The following is a 24,455-nucleotide window of genomic DNA, read 5'->3' as shown; positions in this document are numbered from 1 at the left end:
AAGAAAATTCTTATTTACCAAAACACATGACCTTTGTTTTGGAGGTGTTCAGAACAAAATTAAGGGTAGAGAAAGCTTGTTGGACACTAAGAAAGCTTAGAGCATTTAACACAAAATCCAGGGATGGGCCAGCTGCGTATAAGACCGTATCATCTGCATATAAATGGATGAGAGAGCTTCCTACTGCCTGAGCTAAGAATGACGCTAGGAAGAATGCTGGCTTTCTATGTAACACCTTGATTGAGTTATACACTGTAAGACGCATTGTCTGAAATGTGCTACTCAATTTATGACGAGGTAAGCCTATTGTACATCACAAATTATACGCATGGTCTGATGGCTAGCAAAAAGGTTTTTCTACTAGTGTTAATTTTGGCTATAAATGGTGACTGAAATATTTGTCAAACAACTATTTTTCAGTGGCAATTGACGAGACTATAACTGACAAAATTTTTTATTTCAGTTTACTAAGTGGACTGGGAAAGAGTTTTTGGAGCGATCACTTCACCTTCACTAACCTGCCTTTTTTAAGTAGCTACCCTTTGCCTGGTTGAGAAACACAAGCCCAAAAAAACACATTAATAATAAAACGGTCTAGGTGTGTTTTTCTCTCCCTTGAGTAGGCTATAGAAGAGTAGGCCATCTTTGAATTTGTAGTCTCGCTCAGCCCTCCCACCCTGGGACTAGTCCCTCCCTCTGCAACTGGATCTTGGACTTCCTGACGTGTCGGCCCCAGGTGGTGAGGGTAGGCAACAACACCTCCGCCAGACTGACCCTTAGCACGGGGCCCCTCAGGGGTGTGTGCTTCGTCCCCTCCTGTACTTCCTGTTCACCAACGACTGCGTGGTCGTGCACGAATCCAACACTATCAAGTTTGCTGAAGATATAACGGTGGTCGGGCCTGATCACTGACGGAGACAAGTCAGCCTACAGGGAGGAAGTCAGGCTTAGCAGTGTGGTGCCAGGACAAAAACCTCTCCCTCAACGTCAGTAAGACCAATGAGCTGATTGTGGACTATAGGAGAAAGGGGAGAGCATGCCCCCATCCACATCAACGGAGCTGTTGTGAAGTGGGTTGAGATCTTGGCGTTCATATCGCTAAGGACTTAACATGGTCCACACTAGAGATCGACCGATTATGATTTTTCAACGCCGATACCGATTATTGGAGGACCAAAAAAAGCCGATACCGATTAATCAGACTATTTTTATTATTTATTTGTAATGACAATTACAACAATACTGAATGAACACTTATTTTAACTTAATATAATACATCAATAAAATCTATTTAGCCTCAAGTAAATAATGAAACATGTTCAATTTGGTTTAAATAATGCAAAAACAAAGTGTTGTAGAAGAAAGTAAAAGTGCAATATGTGCCTTGTAAGAAAGCTAACCTTTCAGTTCCTTGCTCAGAACATGAGAAAATATGAAAGCTGGTGGTTCCTTTTAACATGAGTCTTCAATATTCCCAGGTAAGAAGTTTTAGGTTGTAGTTATTATAGGACTATTTCCCTCTATACCATTTTGTATTTCATTAACCTTTGACTATTGGATGTTCTTATAGGCACTTTAGTATTGCCAGTGTAACAGTATAGCTTCCGTCCCTCTCCTCGCTCCTCCCTGGGCTCGAACCAGCAACACAACGACAACAGCCACCATCGAAGCAGCGTTACCCATGCAGAGCAAGGGAAACAACTACTAGAATGCTCAGAGCGAGTTTGAAACGCTATTAGCGCGCGCTAACTAGCTAGCCATTTCACTTCGGTTACACCAGCCTCATCTCGGGAGTTGATAGGCTTAAAGTCATAAACAGCGCAATGCTTGACGCACAACGAAGAGCTGCTGGCAAAACGCACGAAAGTGCTGTTTGAATGAACGTTTACGCGCCTGCTTCTGCCTACATGTATGCTCAGTCAGATTAGATGCAATGCAGGACACGCTAGATAATATCTAGTAATATCATCAACCATGTGTAGTTAACTAGTGATTATGATTGATAGTTTTTTTATAAGATAAGTTTAATGCTAGCTAGCAACTTACCTTGGCTTACTACATTTGCGTAACAGGCAGTCTCCTTGGAGAAGGCAACGAGAGAGAGGCAGGTCGTTATTGCGTTGGACTAGTTAACTGTAAGGTTGCAAGATTGGATCCCCCGAGCTGACAAGGTGGAAAATCTGTCGTTCTGCCCCTGAACGAGGCAGTTAACCAACCGTTCCTAGGCCGTCATTGAAAATAAGAATGTGTTCTTAACTGACTTACCTCGTTAAAAAAGGTATAAAAATACATTTTAAAAATTGGCAAATCGGCACCCGAAAATACCGATTTCCGATTTGTTATGAAAACTCGGCCATTCCGATTAATCGGTCGACCTCTAGTCCACACACCCGCAGTCGTGAAGCGTGAACTGCAGCGCCTCTTCCCCCCCCCCCCCCCCCCCCCCCCCCTCAGGACGCTGGAAAGATTTGGTATGGGCACTCAGATCCTCAAAGTTCTACAGCTGCACCATCGAGAGCACCTTGAATGGCTGCCTCACCGCTTGGTGTGGCAATTGTACTGCCCTTGACCGCAAAGTGCTATAAAGGGTGGCGCGAACAGCCCAGCACATCACTGGGACTACTGGGGCTGAGCTCGCTGCCATCCAGGACATCTATACTGAACAAAAATATAAATGCAATGATTTCAAAAAAAAAAATGTAAATTGAGTTTTACAGTTCCTATAAGGAAATCCATTAATTGAAAGAAATTCATTAGGCCCTAATCTATGGATTTCACATGACTAGAAAGGCGCAGCCATGGATGGGCCTGGAAGGGCATAGGCCGACCCACTGGGGAGCCAAGATCAGCCAGTCAATGAGTTTTTCCTCACAAAAGGGGTTTATTACAGACAAAAATTGTTCTCAGTTTCATCAGCTGTCAGGGTGGCTGGTCTCAGACGATCCCACAGGTGACGAAGCCGGATGTGGAGGTCCTGGTCTGGCATGATTACACGAGGTCTGCTGATGTGAGTCTGGTTGGACGTAATGCCAAATTCTCTAAAATGACATTGGAGGCGGCGTATGGTTGAGAATTCTCTGGCAACAATTCTGGTGGACATTCCTGCAATCAGCATGCCAATTGCACACTCCCTCAACTTGAGACCTCTTTGTGTTATGTGACAACTTCACATTTTAACGTGGCCTTTTGTTGTCCCAAGTACAAGGTGCACCTGTGTAATGATCATGCTGGTTAAATGAAAACAAATTTGTGCACAATTTGAGAGAAGCTTTTTGTGTGTAAGGAACATTTCTGGGATATTTTATTTCAGCTCATGAAACATGGGACCAGTGCTTTTACATGTATATTTTATATTTTTTGGTCAGTGTATATATCAGGCGGTGTCAGAGAAAGGCCCGAAAAATTCCCAAAGACTCCAGTCACCCAAGCCATACTGTTCACTCTGCTACTGTCCGGCAAACCGTATCAGGGCATTGTCTCTTGGACCAATAGGCTCCGAGACTGCTTCTACCCCGCTTCTAGCCATAAGACTGCTAAATAGCCAGACTACTAAATAGTCAATTAATGGTACCCAAACCATCTCACGCGGTCATTCTCACACCGACACAACACAAACATACACACTTTTACACTCATTTGCTGCTGCTACTGTTTTTTTTAATTAGACTCTTATCTATCCTGATGCCTACCCTGCCTTAATGTACATATCTATGTCTAATATCTCTGATCTCTGTACATTGACCTGATACTCCTTGTGTATATAGCTCTATTCTTGTGTATTTTATTCCTTGTTTAGTTACTATTCTTTTTTTAAAACTCTGCATCTTTGGGAATGGTTTGTAAGCTAGTATTTTACTGTTACGTCTACACCAGTGTTATTCAGTGCATGTGATAAATTAAATTTGATACATTGAATTTCAATCTACAATGTTCATACTTTTTTAAGTGGAACGTGGCCCTGTTAAAATTACCAGTAGCCTATATGCAAAAAGATTTTGGTGTGCACAGAAAGAAAAAGGGATAGCAAACAATTTGACTACTTGCCGCTATGCTATATCTGACTGGGTAAATAATTTGTTTTGAGTTCATGTGGACCAGTGACCCGACTTGAGCACTGGGCCCCGGACCTGAGCACAAGGGACTTGGGAAATCTACTACATCTCTGGGCAAAATAGTTATTCGCTCCCGTTCTACTTTTAGACCTCAATGTGGCTGTGGCGTCTGCGGAACGTTAATAACAATGACGTGACTGTGATGGAGGTGTGTAACCCAAACTACTTTGCCAATAGCCTGCTTTGCAGCACCATCTTGTGATTGTGCTTTGCGCTCTCAATTCAAAGGGCTTTATTGGCATTGGCATTGCCAAAGCAAGTGAACTGGATAACAGTTAACAATACACTTACAGAAGTTTCAAGAATATACATTTCAAATGTTATATTATGGCTATGTACAGTGTTACAATGTACAAAAGGGAAAATAAATATATGGGTTGTATTTACAATGGTGTTTGTTCACTGGTAGGCCTTTTCTTGTGACAACGGGTCACAAATCCTGCTGCTGTGATTGCACACTGGTATTTGAGAGTTATCAAAATTGGATTTGTTTTCTAAGTCTTTGGGTCTGTGTAATCTGAGGGGAAATATGTCTGGTCATACATTTGGCAGGAGGGTAGGAAGTGCAGCACAGTTTCCACCTCCATTTTGTGGGCAGTCTGCACAGCCTGTCTTGAGAGCCAGGTCTGCCTACGGCGGCGCCTCCCAATAGCAAGGCTCTCGCTCTCTACACTTGTCTGTTTTGTATGTAATGTGCAACGTCTATGCGGGCTGAATTGGGAATTTACATGGGCAGATAATTCGTATATATTCTTACTGTATATGTTTGTCATTTCTACTGTTGGGAAGAATAGGAAGTTATGCAGAAAAATGTTGGTAGAACAAAGCTATATGTTTGTGCACATGAAAGTCGGATATATGTTTGCTGTAAGTTAGCTCATTGTGCAAATGTATTTGTTTTCGATAAACAGTGAGACGGTTAACAATTTAATCTAAGCCAATCCGGGCTGTTTTGCCTGATTTAGTTGCTCACGTGTCAGTTTTGTTGCTAAACAGCCAACCCGTCTATAAAGAATGAGGGGAAAATATATCAGTTGCTTGGCGACATGGACAAAAATCCATATCATGATAAATTGACTGAATTATCACTAACAATGAGTTGAACGATTAAATGTATAACATACTTTTTTTACATTTCCATGAACTACTACTCTCAATGCTGTACCTATCAGTTGTCCTGTTTTAGCAATCACCTGTGTTGGGGTAATGCCTTAACCTGTTACTTTTATATGTAATCAGACTGCTTTTTATGAGTAACGGAGTGAAGTAACGCGTTTTCAAATTGGGCAATGTTAGTTAATTTATCAAATGATGCCTGCGTTACTTTCAGATCTCTACCCGGGCGTGTTTCCATGATCCGATCTCAACTTGTTTCCTCAGTTAGTTCTTATGCGAGCTGAGAGGCTGTTTGGAGAAATGTCATGACAGCTGCTGTCCATAGAATTGTATAGAGGGCGCACCTCTGATCTTTGCCATTGATCCCTTTTGTGATGGCAAAGCCCATAGCGGGTTTTCCTGTCTAGTGGAAATGGTCCCCTCTATACATCTCTATTAGTCTGTAACCAGACCTGGCGGCTCGTGAGATTTTGACTAAATACAGTGCATTTGGAAAGTATTCAGACCCCCTTTTCCACATTTTATATCAAATAAAACTGAAGTATCATATTTACATAAGTATTCAGACCCTTTACTCAGTACTTTGTTGAATCACCTTTGGCAGTGATTGCAGCCTCGAGTCTTCTTGGGTATCACGCTACAAGCTTGACACACCTGTCTTTGGGGAGTATCTCCCATTTTCCTCTGCAGATCCTCTCAAGCACTGTCAGGTTGGATGTTGAGCCTCGCTGCACAGCAATTTTCAGGTCTCTCCAGAGATGTTCGATTGGGTTCAAGTCTGGGCTCTAGCTGGGCCACTCAAGGACATTCAGAGACTTGTCCCGAAGCCACTCCTGCACAGTCTTGGCTGTGGGCTTATTGTCGTTGTCCTGTTGGAAGGTGAACCTTCGTCCCAGAGCACTCTGGAGCACTTTTTTTTTTTAAATCAAGGATCTCTCTATACTTTGCTCTGTTCATCTTTCCCTCAATCCTGACTAGTCTCCCAGTCCCTGAAAAACATCCCCATCGCATGAAGCTGCCACTACCATGCTTCACTGTAGGGATGGTGCCAGGTTTCCTCCAGATGTGACGCTTTGCATTCAGGCCAAAGAGTTCAATCTTGGTTTCATCAGACCAGAGAATCTTGTTTCTCATGGTCTAAGAGTCTTTAGGTGCCTTTTCGCAAACTCCAAGCAGGCTGTCATGTGCATTTTACTGGGGAGTGACTTCTGTCTGGCCACTGTACCATAAAGGCCTGATTGGTGGAGTACTGCCGAGATGGTTGTCCTTCTGGAAGGTTCTCCGATCTCCACAGAGGAATTATGGAGCTCTGTCAGTGACCATCGGGTTCTTGGTGACCTCCCTGAGCAAGGCACTTCTCCCTCATTTGTCAGGGTTGCCTCAGGGGTAAGCGCAATGCCGCAGATGGTACCCCAAATAAAAATGTGATTCACATTTTCAAACAATCCATTTAGATTTTCCAACAGGGCAAAACATTTGGGTGATGTTTTTTTTCTCTCACCTGAGTAGCCTTGTTTCACTGCCAAAATTAAAATGTAACCATCTAGTGTTCAGCTAATTAACAACACAATGTCAAATACAGGAAGCCTAGTCAAATAATGAACATCCAATCACATTAACCATTACTCTCTCGCGGGAATTCCACTAACACGCCGTATGTAGCCAAATGTAGCTGCTGCTCCTTCTGTCTGAAATAGATAAATTGTTTTAAAAAAGTAAGGCCCGTGTCCATAGAGACACGTACGAGCTCTACTGGTAGTACTGCTACTACCAGCAGTACTATACCTGTCAACAAGTTGTTCTGCTTCCACGAGCACATCCAATGCTAGCATCAGTAATTCTACATTCGTTGTTAACCCAGCTAGCGCGGACACTGACAGTTGTGAATCTGATGCACCCGAAGGGCTACTGCCCCCTTACCCGGGAAAGCACCGAACAACAGACAGGGACGTTGGACCATTGAAGAGGTGCAAATATGATGAGAACTACATTGATTTGGGGTTCACTTACATTGGGAGTAGTGCCTTTCCTCAGCCACAGTGTGTTATATGTGCAAAAGTACTGTCTCACAACTCGATGAAACCTTCACTCTTGCGCAGACATTTAGAAACGAAACATGCCAATTTGAAGAATAAACCACTGGAGTTTTTTTTTTTAGCAAGAATTAAGAATACTTCTGAGTAGTAAGACATGTATAAAAGCAACAGATACCATTTTAATAAGAATGAGACTAAAAGTGTCTTATGTGGTGAGCTACCGAGTGGCTAGGACAGGCAAACCCCATACTATTGTGGAGGACTTCATTCTTCCTGCTACTGCTGATATGGCTGTGACAAGGCCCTAAAAAACTATACAGACCATGCCTTTGTAACCATGTGAAACGGCTAGCTTCGTTAGCGGTGCGCGCTAAATAGCGTTTCAATCGGTGACGTCACTTGCTCTGAGACCTTGAAGTAGTGGTTCCCCTTGCTCTGCAAGGGCCGCGGCTTTTGTGGAGCGATGGGTAACGATGCTTCGTGGGTGACTGTTGTTGACGGTATGGGCGAGGGGACTGTCTAAATTTATACTGTTACACCTTCATCAAACAACACTGTTTCACGACGCATCAGTGACATGGCAGGAGATGTTTTTGAAACAATTACTGCTTTGCATACAAGCCAGTGAATTCTATGCGTTACAGCTGGATGAGTCAGAAGTGGCGCGGCTGGCACAGCTCCTAGTATATGTCCATTACTTTTATGGGGGGGGGGGGGGTCAATTTAAGGAAGGCATCCTCTTCAGGAAACCAGGACAACAGAGAATTTTTATAGTACTGGACAGCTTTGTGACATCAAATGGACTTTGGTGGTCAAGATGTGTTGGTATCTGTACTGATGGCACAAAATGACAGAGACATAGTGGAGTGGTAACGTGAGTGCAAGCAGTTGCTTCTGACGCCACTTGGGTACATTGCAGCATCCACCGAGAGGATCTTGGGTACACTGCAGCATCCACCGAGAGGATCTTGGGTACACTGCAGCATCCACCGAGAGGATCTTGGGTACACTGCAGCATCCACCGAGAGGATCTTGGGTACACTGCAGCATCCACCGAGAGGATCTTGCTGCCAAGTGAAGTACCTGACAGCTTTGTTAAAGCAAGGCCCCTGAACTCTCGTGTGTTTTCTGCATTATGCAATGATATGGGCAGCGACCATGTAACGCTTTTACAACGTACAGACGAGCTTAGTTTTTAATTTTACTGACCATAATTTTCACTTGTCTGACCGTTTGCGTGATGAGTTTCTCACACGACGGGCCTATCTGGGTGATTTGTTTTTTCTCGCCTGAATGATCTGAATCTAGGATTACAGGGACTCTACACAACTATATTCAATGTGCGGGACAAACTTGAGGCTGTGATTTAAGAAGTTGGAGATCTTCTCTGTCTGCATTAGGACAACACACAGGTCAACACAAGGACAACACACAGGTCAACACAAGGACAACACACAAGTCTTTCCATCCATTGTATGATTTTCTTTTGTGTGCAAATGAACTCAAGCTTACGGACAATGTGATATAGCGAAGCACCTGAGTGAGCTGGGTGCGCAATTACGCAGGTACTTTCCCGAAACGGACGACACAACTGGATTCGTTATCCCTTTCACGCCCTGCCTCCAGTCCACTTACCGATGTCTGAACAAGAGCGCCTCATCGAAATTGCAGCAAGCGGTTCTGTGAAAATGAAATCAAAGCCACTGCCAGATTTCTGGATTGGGCTGCACTCAGAGTTTCCTGCCTTGGCAAATCAGGCTGTTAAGACACTGATGCCCTTTGCAACCACTTACCTATGTGAGAGTGGATTCTCGGCCCTCGCTAGCATTAAAACTAAATACAGGCACAGACTGTGTTGGTAATGATTTAAGACTGAGACTCTCTCCAATACAACATAACATTGCAGAGTTATGTGCATCCTTTCAAGCACACCCTTCTTATTAACCTGTGGCGAGTTATTCACAATTTGATGAACAAATAAGGTTTTATATGTAAGACGGCTAAATAAAGAGCTAAATGATTTATTATTATTTGTTCCCTGGTCCTATAAGAGCTCTTCCTCACTTCCCACGAGCCGGGTTGTTACAAACTCACACATTCTTACATGTATTAAACATATCATATATATAGTGGGTGTGGCAGGCTTACAATGATGGCAAAAAAACATTTGAGAGTGCGCTGACTTTGGTGCTAGAGGGGGTACGCAGCTGTAGCTGTTCAAAGGAGAGCTCTACGGACAATTCCTTCAACCTTAAATAGACAGGTGTGTGTCTTTCCAAATCATGTCCAATCAATTGAATTTACCAAAGGTGGACGAGATTTAATCAAGTTGTAAATATCTCAAGGATTATCAACGGAAACAGGATGCACCTGAGCTCAATTTCGGGTCTCCTAATAAAGGGTCTGAATAGTTATGTAAATAAGGCATTTCTGGATATTTTTTTTTTATACATTTTTATAGAAATTCTAAACGTGTTTTTGATTTGTCATTATGGGGTATTGTGAAGATTGAGGAAAAACATTTAATCCATTTTAGAATAAGGCTGTAACGTAACAATGTGGAAGAGGTGAAGGGGTCTGAATACGTTCCGAATGCACTGTAGGTAGGAGCAGCAGCTCATCTTTGGTAGAGCACTCGCCTTGCTCCCTATGACTGTCAAACAAATGGTGAGATTTCTTTTTTTATGGAAGTAATGCAAAGTAGTATAGTAGTAACGCGTTACTTTCCCCACACAACAATATTGTAAAGTAGTTCATTAAACAAAAATAATTTTAATATTTCTTTTTCAATTGACTTATCCTGTTAGCTGCATTATTTAATTTCAAACTTCACATTTCTCTACTTTAGTGTAATTATCAATATCTGTAAAATGCCCTCTAATTTATTTCCAGCTCATCACACTAGGCCTATGTATACTGAACAAAAATGTAAGCGCAACATTTTAAAATGTTGGTCCCATGTTTAATGAGCTGAAATAAAGAATCCCTGAAATTTCCCATATGCACAAAATACTTATTTCTCTAAAATGTTGTGAACAAATTTGTTTACAACCCTCTTAGTGAGCATTTCTCCTTTGCCAAGATAATCCATCCACCTGACTGGTGTGGCATATAAACAAGCTGATTTTAGACAGCATGATCGTTACACAGGTGCACCTTGTGCTGGGTGCAATAAAAGGCCAGTCTAAAATGTGCAGTTGTGTCACACAACACAATGCCACAGATGTCTCCAAGTTTTGAGGGAGCGTGCAATTGGAATGCTGACTGCAGGAATGTCCACCTGAGCTGTTGCCAGAGAATTTAATGTTAATTTCTCTACCATAAGCCGCCTCTAATGTCGTTTTGGAGAATGTGGCAGTACGTCCAATCAGTCTCTCAACCGCAGACCACATGTAACCATACCAGCCCAGGACCTCCCATATCCGGCTTCTTCACCTGTGGGATCATCTGAGACCAGCCACTCTGACAGATGAAACTGTGGGTTTGTACAACCAAAGAATTTATGTACAAACTGTCAGAAACCGTCTCAGGGAAGCTCATCTGCGTGCCTGTTGTCCTCATCCGGGTCTTGACCTGACTGCAGTTCGGCATCATAACCGACTAGAGTAACAAAATGCTCACCTTCAATGGCCACTGGCACGCTGGAGATGTGTACTCTTCACAGATTAATCCTGGTTTCTACTGTACCAGGCAGATGGCAGACAGTGTATGGCATCGTGTGGGAGAGCTGATTTGCTGATGTCAATGTTGTGAACAGCGTGCCCCATGGTGGGGTTATGGTATGGGTAGGCATAAGCTAAGGACAACAAACACAATTGCAATTTGAATGCAGAGATATCGTGACGAGGCCCATTGTCGTGCCATTCATCTGCCGTCATCATGTTTCAGCATGATAATGCTCAGCCCCATGTCGCAAGGATTTCTACACAATTCCTTGAAGCTGAAAATGTCTGCATACTCCCTTAACACGTCACCCGTTGAGCATGTTCGAGATGCTCTGGATCAAAGTGTACGACGGTGTGTTGCAGTTCCTGCTAATATCCAGCAACGTCACACAGCCATTGAGGGGTGGGACAACATTCCACAGGCCACGATCAACAGCCTAATCAACTCTGTGAAGATGTCGTGCTTGAGGCAAAATCGTGTTCACACCAGATACTGACTTGTTTTCTGATCCACGCCCCTACTTAAAAAAAAATGTATCTGTATTTCCAGTTGTGAAATGTGTGGTTTAGGGCTTAATTTATTTCAATTAACTGATTTTCTTTATGAACGGTAACTCAGTAAAATCGTTGAAATTGTTGCATGTTGCGTTTTTAAAAAATATATTTTTGTTCAGAGTCTATCAAAGCATTGGTAAAACTATGCGAAGTGATGGGAATCCCTGTAACAACACTGGTTAGTATGCATTGATGGAACTCTTAAGGTCAGGTGACGATGTAATAACATGATGGGCAGTCTACGAGACCTATGTGCCAGTGGGAGCCCTACCATAGAACATCAGCGTATATACAGAAGAGCAGTCCGGCCAGCCAAAACACACGCAACAACATAAATCCAATTGACCTGCATTATGGCTTTAGTTTATATCAGAGCAGATTAGAGAACAGCCATAGCAGAACAAATGAGGAATGGAGGCTAGGCTGTCCCGTGGCTAGGTCAACCCAAGGTTCTCAAGCTGAGGGGAAACCTTTTGGATTTCATTAGCATGGAGTTGTTTTGGATTCAGTATATAAACGAACGTATCAGATCACCTACTTCTCCTGACCCTGGAAGTAGAATGCAGCTACAGATAATGTTCTTTACTGGAGATGTGTGACTGATGGCCTATACTATTGGGATAGGGACATGTTGCCAGTGGTCTGGTTCTTGATAAGACTGTTACGTAGGTTTTATTACGGTACACTAGCTGGTTACAGTGTTCTGTAGAGTTGTTTGTGTAGCAGTACGTTTCAGGTACTGCGTGAAGTTTGGTATAATGAATATCTAGCTGGACAAAAAGGAGCAGTCGTAGGTCAAGTTAATCGCAAGTCAATCGGGTTTATTACAAGTTGTAACGGAGACGCCTCCAGCACAGAGAATGCCTAACTGGCCTCTTGGAGACGGGCCCTTTTTTCTTCTAATCAGATGGCACCAAATGTTCTGGAAACACCAGACCGAGAGGCTCGCAGTTCAAAACCAAGGCAGCGGCTTTGTCAGCTGCTACAGAATCGGTGTCCACAGAAGGTCATCAATACAACCGTAAATAATCAGTGTGTCCTTGTACCTCCAGTCTGGCGTCAATCACTATCAACCGATATGAGCATAATCCATAACAAGTCTAGTGACCAACCCCCACCTTGAGTGTCGCAACTAGAACACTGGAAATCTGTGTTACAGAAATATGCTAAACATTGTGTTAATCACTCTTAACTAAATATGATCTTTAGTCCTCTTTAATTTTCAAATTATATAAGGCCAAACCAGAAGGGAACAACTGCCCCCTCTCATTGAAGCCATGGAAGTTCAAGGCAACAGTGGTACGGGAGGCATTTGTTATCAGAACTTAATTCCCCAATATAGTGAATGTGGAAAAAATGCCATCTTTGTGGAAAAACATTTTTGGAAGACCATGGTACCAGTAATTGCTTCTAATACACCAAATGTATGTCCTTGAACAATTTATTATATTTTTTTTGATCGCACACACAAGTATAAGGGTAATTTAGTTGCTAATGGCAGCCTGCAGTACCCCGGTCGGTCTTCAACTTGAGTTACTCGATGAGAGGGAGCAGCGTCACTTCCTGGAGTAGCTCAAATGTTTCAGGTTATGTCTTCATGAGACGCCGTCTTAACAGATTTCAATTGGCTTCAATGCGCTATTGAGTCTTCACATGGGAATGAATGGTGTCACCTCATCGTTTTGTCTGTGTGCACACATTGGGCCACACACACTGTAACTGATTAACTCACAATGGACTAATACTGTGTGGTGAACAAACAGGCGAAGGTGTATTTCTCCAGCCTTTCATCTGGCCGCGGGGCCCAGTGGGAACACAAAGGGCACCTTTGAACAGTCAGCATGAGACAGGTTGGACGCTACAGTACAGGCTTTAGGTTGTGGCTGGGCTGCTGACACCCCACGTGGACTTTACTATGGCCTAGTCAGTATGGGAGATAATGGATGATAGACTAAAGAACATGATGAGTGATTGTGGCTGGGCCCCATTTTTGGGGGTTTGGTGCTTCCTAGGAATGTAGGACAACCATACTGTCGACTGATTACATTAACTGTAGTAGGTGTGAGACTGTTGCTGCACCCAGACCAGGGGTGGAGTGGAGGGTGAATGTCTCTTGCAACTTTCTCTTTGTGAAATGGCATTAACCACTACATCACTGCCCCAGACCTAACTGTTGATATTAGACTGCATTTCCTAGTTGGTCTACATATGTAAACCGTTCCATGATATATGGGCAGAACATTATTCCGTCAGTTTGAGGTTGACAGCCATGTGAACTGCACCGTGTTAGGAAAATAGAACTCGTGTGGACTAACCAGTTACTGACAAAGTGCATCACTTGTTGTGGCTTGAGCTGCTATATACAAAGACGGTCCTGATTGGCACACTGCTATTCACGCCTTTCTGTGGATCAGTGCACAGCAGATGTAGGCAAAGGTGTCACTCACTCCATTAGGGGGGCTCCCGAGTGGCGCAGCGGTCTAAGGCACTGCATCTCTGTGCTAGAGGCGTCACTACAGACGGTCTGGGTCGAATCCAGGCTGTATCACAACCGGCCGTAGTTGGTAGTCCGATAGGGCGACGCACAATTGGCCCAGCGTCGTCCAGGTTTGGCCGGTGTAGGTCGTCATTGTAAATAAGAATTTGTTCTTAACTGACTTGCCTAGTTGAGTAAAGGTTACATAAAAATGTAAATAGTAATACCCTTTTAATAGATGTTCCCGATCATTTGTCAATATTTATTTAGCTTAATCTGTGTTTGATTACAGAAAACCCAGGTGGCTGAGGTGGATTGGTTGTACTTTAGTTGTGCAATCAGGATGTGAATCGTCTCAACACAGGACCTGTAGTTCCGGGTTTGGCCACAAGATGGCCCAATGCAGTCACTATTGAGCAGCCTTGTCCATTACACTTAATTTTAGCCCCGTTCAGGACATTGGGTAAGACTGCAATTCAGTGGCAGGAACTCTTGAGTTTCATGGCAGATAACGTTAGACATTCTCACCTCTGCAGAGGGGCTGAGTTGTGTTGCCTATATGTGCATGCTTGGCCCCAGTCCCATAACACGTTGGGAAGAAGCCAAGGATGTTCAGTATTTTCACCACAGCTCTGGCTCAGCTGCCCTCCTCCAGATGCTGTGTGAGTAAACAAAAACAACTCTCTGATGAAGCGCGAGCCTGTATCAATTAGACTAGTCCCGAGACACAGCCGTAGGTCTACAGATGGGACTAGTTGTCAGCCTGGTGTAACTAGTAAACCGGTTAAGCCTCAGTCTTTTCCGCGCTGAACAGTTCATATCATGTTTCTGCTAAATCTGAATGTGTCCAATATCCACACATGACACTAGCAGTACAACACTTAAGGTATGTGTAAGCCTTATGAAAACATTGCCGTTACACCCTTAGCCTCCTCCTTAAATCACGACTTTAAACACTTAATAGTTTAGTGCTGTGGTTTTCATAACTTTTCTGTTGACAGAGCATAGGCCTGTTTATTTAGGATGCGTGTGGTACTTTACGTGTGACTTGGCTGTGGCCTACGTGTTCCAGGCTTCATGTGTGTGGTTGAGAGGTAGGTTAGTAGCGATCTGTCATACATTAGTGTTTCTCTGGGAGGGTGACTGCGTTAGAGCTGCCTAGCCTGGAGGGATCCTGTCAGCAGAAATGTGGTGATTTAAGATTTCTGCGAGGCGCTTCACTACAAGGCTGCGGCGGTGTTTTATAGGCAGGAAGATGGCTGACCTTCGCTCAGCACAGGAGCATACACTTGTTTTAGCTCTCTCCTTCCTATACTATTTGTCAGGCGCGCACACACACGTACTGAAACTCACATGGAGCCCCTAGAGCGACAAGTAACCTCCACAGACTGAGTTAAGGCACCGGTGTTATTCATTAGTGTTGCTCTTGTCTTCCCCTCCGTAGAGCTCGGCACAGAGAGAACTGTTGTCTTTATAGACGCGTGATGAATGTTTCCACACGCAACGATCACTCTTCAAGCCTCCAGTCTGCATCCTGACTGATATGTTGGCTAGTAATCTTAGCTAAATTTTGCGTCATTTATGTTTACGTCGTCTGTCCACGAGATGAGTTGGCGAAATGCTTGCAAAAGTTTTGGAAGTTTTGCAAATGTAATGCCATGTGGAGAAATTCATGACCTTTTACCAAGAGTAGGTCGTGCAGTCATGCTGAGAACTAAAGTCTCTGGAACAGACCTTCCCTCTCACACAACAGCAGCAACCCAAGCCATTCAACTGTGTCCGCTCCCTTGAGTTAATTAACATCAGGTCCAAGACCATCACTGGATATGCTTCTATTTGTGTCGTTTCAGATGGGAATGAGCGAGGCTTTCGTGGAAACTCCTCTAGGCTAAACGCTGTTCTGCAATGGATCCCTGTTGGACTTTTTTTTTTCTCTCCAGAAAATACTTCACACTGTCAGAGCAAATTACCCATAGTCCTGGTGAATATTCATGAAATGAAGTGCAGCAACTTCAAAAATTGTTCTCAAATGCAGTAGATTTGAATACAGCCATAGAGCTTACCCCATGTGTAGACTATTGCACGGTGTTTACAAGAAGCTGATATGACTAATGCTTTCCCCCCCCCTGCCCTTCGAACTCATCGACGCCTCAACTCAAAACACAAGCCAGCACACTGTAGCTGAAGGATAAGCCATTAGTTCTGCTGTTAAACACGGAGATGGGTTGGGGATGGTAAGAGCACTGAATCCCAGTTCAGTAGAAGATCCCCCTCTAATCTTTTCCTTCACAACTTTCTATAAGCCTCTCCAGGGAGACTTCTTAGGTGGCACCCTATTCCCTTTTGACCAGAGCCCTATGGGTCCTTTTAAAAGTAGTGTACTATATAGGGAATAGGGTGCCATTTGAGATGCAACCTGTCTGTATTTAGTGCCTCCCTCTTTTGGCCTTTCCTAGCCTTTTATTTACTGTTGAAGCTTTTTTTGTGCAGGTCATAATAAAGTGGCAGTCCAAAACCTCCCTGTAAAAGTGAGTGACGTGAGGAGGTGCATGAGGATCTTAATCTGTTTTCAAGCCTAGGGAGGCTGAAAGACATTTTCCCTTAATGGAGCTGTGAGCTCTCAGGTTATAAAGGTTTGGTCAAACAGGACTGTAATCTGAGGTGTTTATCTGAGTGTTGGTGGGTGAGAACCAGGAGGACAGGCCAGAACAGGAGCTGTTCCGCATGTTACTGCAGGGGAGATGCGATGTGAGCAACACACACACTAACACAAGGATTAACATTTGCAATGCAAAACACATCCAAAACATACACACGTCACAATGCACACAAACCAGCCAGGCGTTTCTTAGAAAGAGAACATTTTATATGCCAAATGTTATAATCATCCTAAACAGGAAGGACAGGTAGGCAGACCTGTGTGATTCACCATAAATGAAACCTCCCAGAGATGCTCTATAAACTGTTCTCAGTTCAGTCTCTAAGCCTTAACAACCCCTCCCAGATACTCTAGATCTGCTGTGCTGCAAACTGTTTTCAGTTCAGCCCAGACCTGACCAACCTCTTACTGCTCACTCCGTCCTGAATTCCGCATATCACTGATGATAACGCTCACAATTCTTGGGTCAAGTGACCTCAGACGCCTCGATGCTCCGTATTTTCCTTTCAGGTCGTCGCCGAGGCAGATTGCTTTGCTAGCGACAAGGGCTCAAACCAAGGCTAAAAATAGACCCTCAGTATGCCACACCAGTGTCTGGCCCGGCCTCTCGCTCTCTCACACACTCCGCTGTATTAACAGGGCAGTTAGATGGCTAGTTGTAGGGCAATTGGCTGGCTTGAAGCCTATACGTAGGCATGGCATGTGGCAATGGGAGGTAGTGAGTACTGTTGTTTTTGCAGTAGAAGAGCAGCAGAGGCCTATAGTGAGTGAGTACGCTGAGAATGAGGAAGTGGAGTCCAGGACACACACACACAGCGCACTCTGCCAGAGGAAACCACACAAAGCAGGGTTGCTTTCCTGCCTCACAGATGGTCTGCCTGTGGAGGGGGGAGGGGATTGGGGGTTGTGACAGAGGCCTGTCACAACCCCCAGAACTCTGGGTAGACACAAAGGAGAAAGAGCTAGCCCTAAGCTCAGCTGCCTATCATGTGTTGGAATGGATCTAGCTAGCAGCAATTGCTGGTGAAGCTAAGCTAGCCAGGGCTGTGTCTATTCTGATGTCTTCAGATTGCATAGTGGAATTTTTTTGTGTGTGTGCAGTCCTATATCACTCCAAAGCAGTTTTTTCTAAATGTATGAAATGCTATACTTTTATTTTTATTTTACCTTTATTTAACTAGGCAAGTCAGTTAAGAACAAATTCTTATTTGCAATGACGGTCTAGGAACAGTGGGTTAACTGCCTGTTCAGGGGAAGAAAGACAGACTTGTACCTTGGGGTTTGAACTTGCAACCTTCCGGTTACTAGTCCAACGTTCAAAAGATGTTACTTTCTAGCTTCTGAACCTAGCCTAAGCTATAGAAATATTCCCTGTTATTCACTACATGTACAGTATGTATGCCTACAGCCATTTTAATTATTCTTCTCCTCCTACTGTAGGTGTAAGTACTGGCACTATGACGACAACCTGTTGACGTCCAGTGTCGTCATCGTGTTTCACAATGAGGGCTGGTCCACCCTGATGAGGACGGTCCACAGCGTCATCAAGAGAACGCCCAGACGATACCTGGCCGAGATCGTCATGATCGACGACTTCAGCAACAAAGGTAGCATTGGTTTGAGTACTAGTAATTACAACACAGGGTTTTGTCTTTGTACCAATATTGTCTTATGAACTAACGCTCGCCCCCTTACTAGCTCTGACTTTGCTGACAGCTACTTTATTGATGTACTTACTGTGATGTGTGGTTGTCCCCACCTAGCTACCTTAAGATCAATGCACTAAGTCGCTCTGGATAAGAGTGTCTGCGAAAGGACTTGCATGGAAATGTTTGTTCCATTTTGAATTAGCCAATCAGGTTAGACTAGAAGGCTTCATGACATCACTCTGCTGCAGTGTATCAGTGCTTCACTGCTGTACTTGTACATTTCCTCAGATACAAGCCTTAGTGCATAACATGTCTATTCTTGGTTTAAGGTTAAAAGCACCCTGCCTTGTTTCAGCTAGGCCAGTAGATGACTACAGTTGGCTGTTAGCTTGGGACCCCCACTCCAATTACCAAGTAAAACACCCAGCAATTGAATCCGCGCTCTGCAACAACACTTTGCCATTGTCATGCTAAATTATCACTGGCTATGAAAAGCATTGGAGTGGAACAGCCTTTCGCCCCCAGTGTTTCCCTCAGTCTTGCATTGTGAGGCTCTGCCCAAGCAATGGAACACCATTCAGTTGTACTGTGAGTGCCTAGTCCACCATTCAGATGTAGAACTTTGAGAGCCTAGTCCACCATTGTGAAAAGCTGGCTGAGTAATTCCCTTGAAGCGGGGGCACCACAACACCAAAAGATGGGTAATGGACACTGACTTCATGAACACATCAAGAGCTCAGAGAATTCATCTCATTAAGCATGCAGCCTGTTACTGATTGCTATTACCAAAGCTTGTTACAGTGTTCCAAACCATCTGCATGCTATCACAAGCACTTCATTGCCAATAAAGCTATAGTCTGGCCATTGGAAACAAGGTTTTGAAGGAGAAAGATGCCATGTTATTGCTCAGGTTTCACATCAGTTGTTGCACATTTTGTTCTACAGCAGGCAGCCACAGACATTACACAAGTAATTATAAAGGTTGTGACTAACTCACAGACCGCAAGCAATATATAGCAATGCCAGGGGCTCATCGTCGTTGCACCTCTGACGTTATGGAGTTAAACTCAAGGTTATGGTTTATAAAATATTATTCTGGGGTCGATACAGAAATCTCTTTATAGTTAAAGCATGAAACTGTCTTGCTGCTGATAGGTACTTATCACAGTGGTAGGCCGTGCCTTTTCTTACTACAACAAACGCGGTAACTGCTTCGTGCCGTTCCCGGTAGCGACGAACCTGCCGTTTTTACTTGTAGAATTCTCGTCAGTGGCCAACAACTTGACTTTGAGCCGATCAGAGAGCACAAACCCCCACGTGGGAGAGAGAACAGGAGTGACAACAAAGATGGGAAGAGGGCGTTTTCTCCGTACAGCCACAGTTAAATGTCATGAGCCAGTCACCCTTCAAATGCAATGTAGGCTATGGGATGTTAGCTAGCTAAGTGCACAGACTCAATGCACACAACATTAAATATTTCCTGCAAGCTAGCTAACCGCTGGAGCAAATATTGACATAAGGAAATCACAATGGATTAGTTTCCATGAAACCGCTGCCTGTGTTAGCTGCAGTGTCCTTAGCTAGCTACACTACATTACCAAAAGTATATAGACACTTGCTCATCGAACGTCTCATTCCAAAAACATGGAGTTGGTCCCCCCACATTGCTGCAATAAAAAGCCTTCTGGGAAGGCTGTTGCTCCTATACGTTTCCATTTCACAATAACAGAACATACAGTTGACCAGGACAGCTCTAGCAAGGCAGAAATTTGATGAACTGACTTGTTGGAAAGGTGACATCATATGATAGTGCCACATTGAAATTCACTGAGCTCTTCAGTAAGGCCATTCTACTGCCAATATTTTGTCTGTGGAGATTGCATGGCTTTATGCTCAATTTTATACACCTGTCAGCAACAGGTGTATGTTGCACTAGCTTGCAAATATGCTAACGTCAGCAACCTTCCGGTTACTAGTCCAACGCTCTAACCCCTAGGCTACCCTGCCGCCCCACATTCAGTGTCAAACAATGCTTCTGTCACCTTCTGGTTTAGAGTATTTTAACAGGGCTGACGACTTCAAGGTCTTTGCTGTGTGAACAGGAGATTGACTACCGACACTAAAAGTAGGTTTAATCTCACTGTCCCTGTCGGTCTCCAGTGCACCTGAAGGAGAGACTAGAAGAGTACATTAAGCAGTGGAACGGCCTGGTCAAACTGCACCGCAATGAGAAGCGAGAGGGCCTCATCCAGGCTAGGAGTATAGGAGCCCATGTAGCCACCCTGGGACAGGTAGGTTACAGCTACTCCATCACCTCTACACTTACTGTGTGTGGATGAGACAAGGGGGGGGAATAAATGGATTGATCTGGAGCCACTAATATAGATTGACATCCATATAGATGGAAAGGTATGGAATGGCAACAACTCCTATGTCAAGCAACTGTTCTCTCCAGTGTCTGACGTGTTTGGCCACTGTGTGTCCTGTCGTCTATAGGTTCTTATCTATTTAGACGCTCACTGTGAAGTTGCTGCCAACTGGTACGCCCCTCTGGTGGCCCCCATATCCAAGGACAGGTATGAGTGATCTGCAGCTGTGATTTTTGAATATTTCTACTTCATATATGATGACTTGTTCTACTGTAATAATGAAAAGTATTCTGATCCATCGATGAACGGTGCAGGTCATGAATCCTCTCCACCAGAAACATCTCTGTATTATGTCACAGCATAACTAGTGATATACATTGACATATATACAACCTAATTCACATGCAGATAATTGTATTGAAAATGTATAGATGGGTGTATCCATCCATGCTGAATATGCAAAACTGTTTATCTATGCTAAATATTGATCAGTAATTAATATCCATTTAGTGCAGTGGTCTGCCACACTGTAACATTGTGTGTGTGTGTGTGTGTGTATTCTCATTGCCTGTTTCCAGAACGGTATGCACTGTACCTCTGATAGATTATATAGATGGCAGTGATTATACCATAGAGCCCCAGCAAGGTGGTGATGAGGACGGGCTGGCCCGGGGAGCCTGGGACTGGAGCCTGCTGTGGAAGAGAGTGCCTCTCTCCAGCAGGGAGAAGGCTAAGCGAAAGCATAAGACTGAGCCTTATCGGTAAACATCCTGCTACCATCCATGCCCATCTAAAACCCAGATGTATTGTTTGTTTCCCCCCTGTGTGTGTGTGTGATGCATGAAACCCACCCTCCATCTCCCCACCGGCTGTCCCTACCCAGAACTGTGTGCACGGTCCCTCTCATAGACTCCATAGAAGGCCAGACATTCCGAGTTGACCCACAAGGGGGAGGGGACGAGGATGGCTTTGCCCGCGGAGCATGGGACTGGAGCATGCTCTGGAAGCGTGTGCCCCTCACTAGCAGGGAGAAGGAGAAGAGATTAACTAAAACTGAGCCCTATCGGTAATTTATCGGCACTAAAAAAAAATCTACCCTGCTTGCAACATCAACCTCTGAGGCACTAGAGTATACAATATGCTGTCTGCATGTGCAGTACTATTTGCTTGGCCTTGGCTTGCTCATACTACTGCTTGGCATTTCTCTATAGCGTATAACTGTATGCTGACTATGAAACACAAGTGCTACCTCATATAGTGGTCTATAGATGTAACAATAATCAGAAAGATATGTAATACCCATTAATTACCAACTGTAGCACTCAATGTGGTTTATTCATTTCTCTAACTTGCTCTAGTGCCAAATTTCATGCTCTTGAGGAAACGCCTATGGCCTGGACCAATTTAAAAGTATCAATTTGTCCGAACCCTGAATGCTAGCAGTCTCTGATACCTGGAAGTTATTTTGACAGATGCCACTGCTTGTGCCTTTAGAAATCAACGCTTAAGTCTTTGAAATTAAACTCTTTGAAATCTCTCACTAATGTCCTGCATTCTCATTCTCAGTTTTTCTTGGTGTGATTTCCTCACAAATAATCTCTTCTGTCTTCTCCACAACTCGGTATCCTATCATGTATCCTACCACGTTATTCTATTGTTTGAGAAGATAAGTCAGTAATGTGTCACCTTCGATGGCTAGCATGATATTTGGTCATTTGACATTAAGGATTGTTTGGGAGCACTCTTTGGGTCAATGTTCTTGTTCACTCTTTTTGTCATAATGCTTATGTTTCTCCCTATTTCATCATGTATCCACCTTCTTCCCTACTACATTTTAGCTCTTGTCCCTCTCTCTGGATGAGGCTCCTGTGGATTGTGGGTAATGTAGTTTTGGGCCTTTCTCAGGTCTCCTGCCATGGCTGGGGGTCTGTTTGCCATTGAGAGGGACTTCTTCTTTGAGCTGGGCCTCTATGACCCAGGACTGCAGATCTGGGGAGGGGAGAACTTTGAGATATCCTATAAGGTAAACACTAAGACCACCTAAAGCTCTCAATCATCTATGAAAGATTTCACATAATAAAATACTTGGGCTATTGTTTGGTCCTATATTGATACTGTTACTAATCATGCATAATGATTAGTAGCTGTTATTTATTTGCTGTGAATTTCAACTATGTTGTCTCTCTATTGTACTAGTATACTATTGTATTTTCAGCTTTCTATGTACCATCTGTGTAACTCCAGCATGTTCTATTGTCCTGATCTGATCCCAGATCTGGCAGTGTGGTGGCCAGCTGCTCTTTGTGCCGTGCTCCCGCGTAGGCCATATCTACCGCCTACAGGGCTGGCAGGGCAACCCACCCCCTGCCCACGTTGGCTCCTCGCCCACACTTAAGGTCAGTGTGCCAAGTCTGTCAAACTAAGCACCCAGGCTGCCCCTCTTAGCCTGCTCCCAGATCTGCTTTCAATCTCTTTCCAACTCCTATGATGATTGTCACAATGACTGTAAGAGTTGGCAGAACAACACAAACAGATCTGGGACCAGGCTAGCCCACTCTGGCAAATCCCTGGCAGCTTTTCTTGGCTCCTTTGAGCTGACCTGGCACCATCTGCTTATTTACTTGGATTCATCCTTGTAAACTAATATGGTTCAGCCAGTTTCAAATGTCTACAAGGGTGACTAGATTGAATTATATTGTGCTAAGCACAGTTCATGTAGGCCTACAGCCGTTTATCAAATGGTCAGTAGTGGATTAATTATATGGATAGGTCATCTGTATTGTATCATAAAACATCAGCAATCTTATGGAAAAACACCATATGAGAAGTAGCATATAGATTGACTGACTGATGTCCTTCAAGGGGTGTTGTCCTTCATGGAAACTAATAATTGGTGTTTTATTCTGATCCTCCCTGCTCCAGAACTATGTGCGTGTGGTGGAGGTTTGGTGGGACGACTACAAGGACTACTTCTACGCAAGCCGGCCGGAGACCCTCACCCTGGCCTACGGGGACATCAGCCAGCTCAAGAAGTTCAGAGAGGAGCACCGGTGCAAGAGCTTCAAGTGGTTCATGGAAGAAATTGCCTATGACATCCCCATGAACTACCCACTGCCCCCCAAAAATGTGGAGTGGGGAGAGGTAGGCTAAAGTATTGTCCATATTTCGTTTTTAGTTTATTCATACTACACAATAGTATGCATCTGTTGAAGAGTAGTATGTTACTGTCCGCAACATGACCAAAAGTATGTGGACACCTGCTCGTTGAACATCTCATTCCAACATCATGGCCATTTAGTGGAGTTTGTCCTCTGCTACAACAGCCTCCACTCTTCTGGGAAGGCTTTCCACTAGATGTTGGAACGTTGCTGCGGGGACTTGCTTCCATTCAGCCACGAGCATTAGTGAGGGTGGGTGATTAGGCCAAGTTCTTCCACATCGATCTCGAAAAAAGATTTCTGTATGTACCTCACTTTGTGCACAGCATTGTCATGCTGAAACAGGAAAGGGCCTTCCCAAAACTGTTGCCACGAAGTTGGAAACACAGAACCATCTAGAATGTTGTATGCTGTAGCGTTAAGATTTCCCTTTACTGGGACTAATGGGCCTAGCCCAAACCATGAAAAACAGCCCCAGACCATTATACCTCCTCCACCAAACTTGACAGTTGGCACTATGCATTTAGGCAGGTATTGTTCTCCTGGCATCTGCCAAACCTAGATTTGTCCGTTGGACTGCCAGATGGTGAAGCCTGATTCATGGCTCCAGAAAACGTGTTTCCTCTGCTCCAGAGTCCAATGGCGGCGAGCTTTATACCA

The 24,455-nt window shown here is 44.0% G+C and overlaps 1 protein-coding gene across 2 annotated transcripts in view; it reads left to right on the top strand.

Moving 5' to 3' along the window:
• Positions 1–24,455, top strand: part of LOC139419002 (N-acetylgalactosaminyltransferase 7-like) — a 30,744-nt gene that overhangs the window by 3,132 nt on the left and 3,157 nt on the right. Inside the window, exons 3-9 of one of the 2 annotated variants that reach the window (XM_071168809.1) lie at positions 18,060–18,226; positions 20,429–20,559; positions 20,765–20,844; positions 21,216–21,398; positions 22,543–22,660; positions 22,911–23,033; positions 23,560–23,778. In XM_071168809.1, coding sequence (XP_071024910.1) covers positions 18,060–18,226; positions 20,429–20,559; positions 20,765–20,844; positions 21,216–21,398; positions 22,543–22,660; positions 22,911–23,033; positions 23,560–23,778 — 1,021 coding nt within the window. Of the gene's footprint in view, positions 1–18,059; positions 18,227–20,428; positions 20,560–20,764; positions 20,845–21,215; positions 21,399–21,520; positions 21,704–22,542; positions 22,661–22,910; positions 23,034–23,559; positions 23,779–24,455 lie in introns of both variants that reach the window. The other variant, XM_071168810.1, reaches the window with a different exon arrangement.

This window comes from Oncorhynchus clarkii, chromosome 10 (assembly GCF_045791955.1).
Source record: "Oncorhynchus clarkii lewisi isolate Uvic-CL-2024 chromosome 10, UVic_Ocla_1.0, whole genome shotgun sequence".
Lineage (NCBI taxonomy): Eukaryota > Metazoa > Chordata > Actinopteri > Salmoniformes > Salmonidae > Oncorhynchus > Oncorhynchus clarkii.
This window is presented reverse-complemented; position numbering and strand designations above follow the sequence as displayed.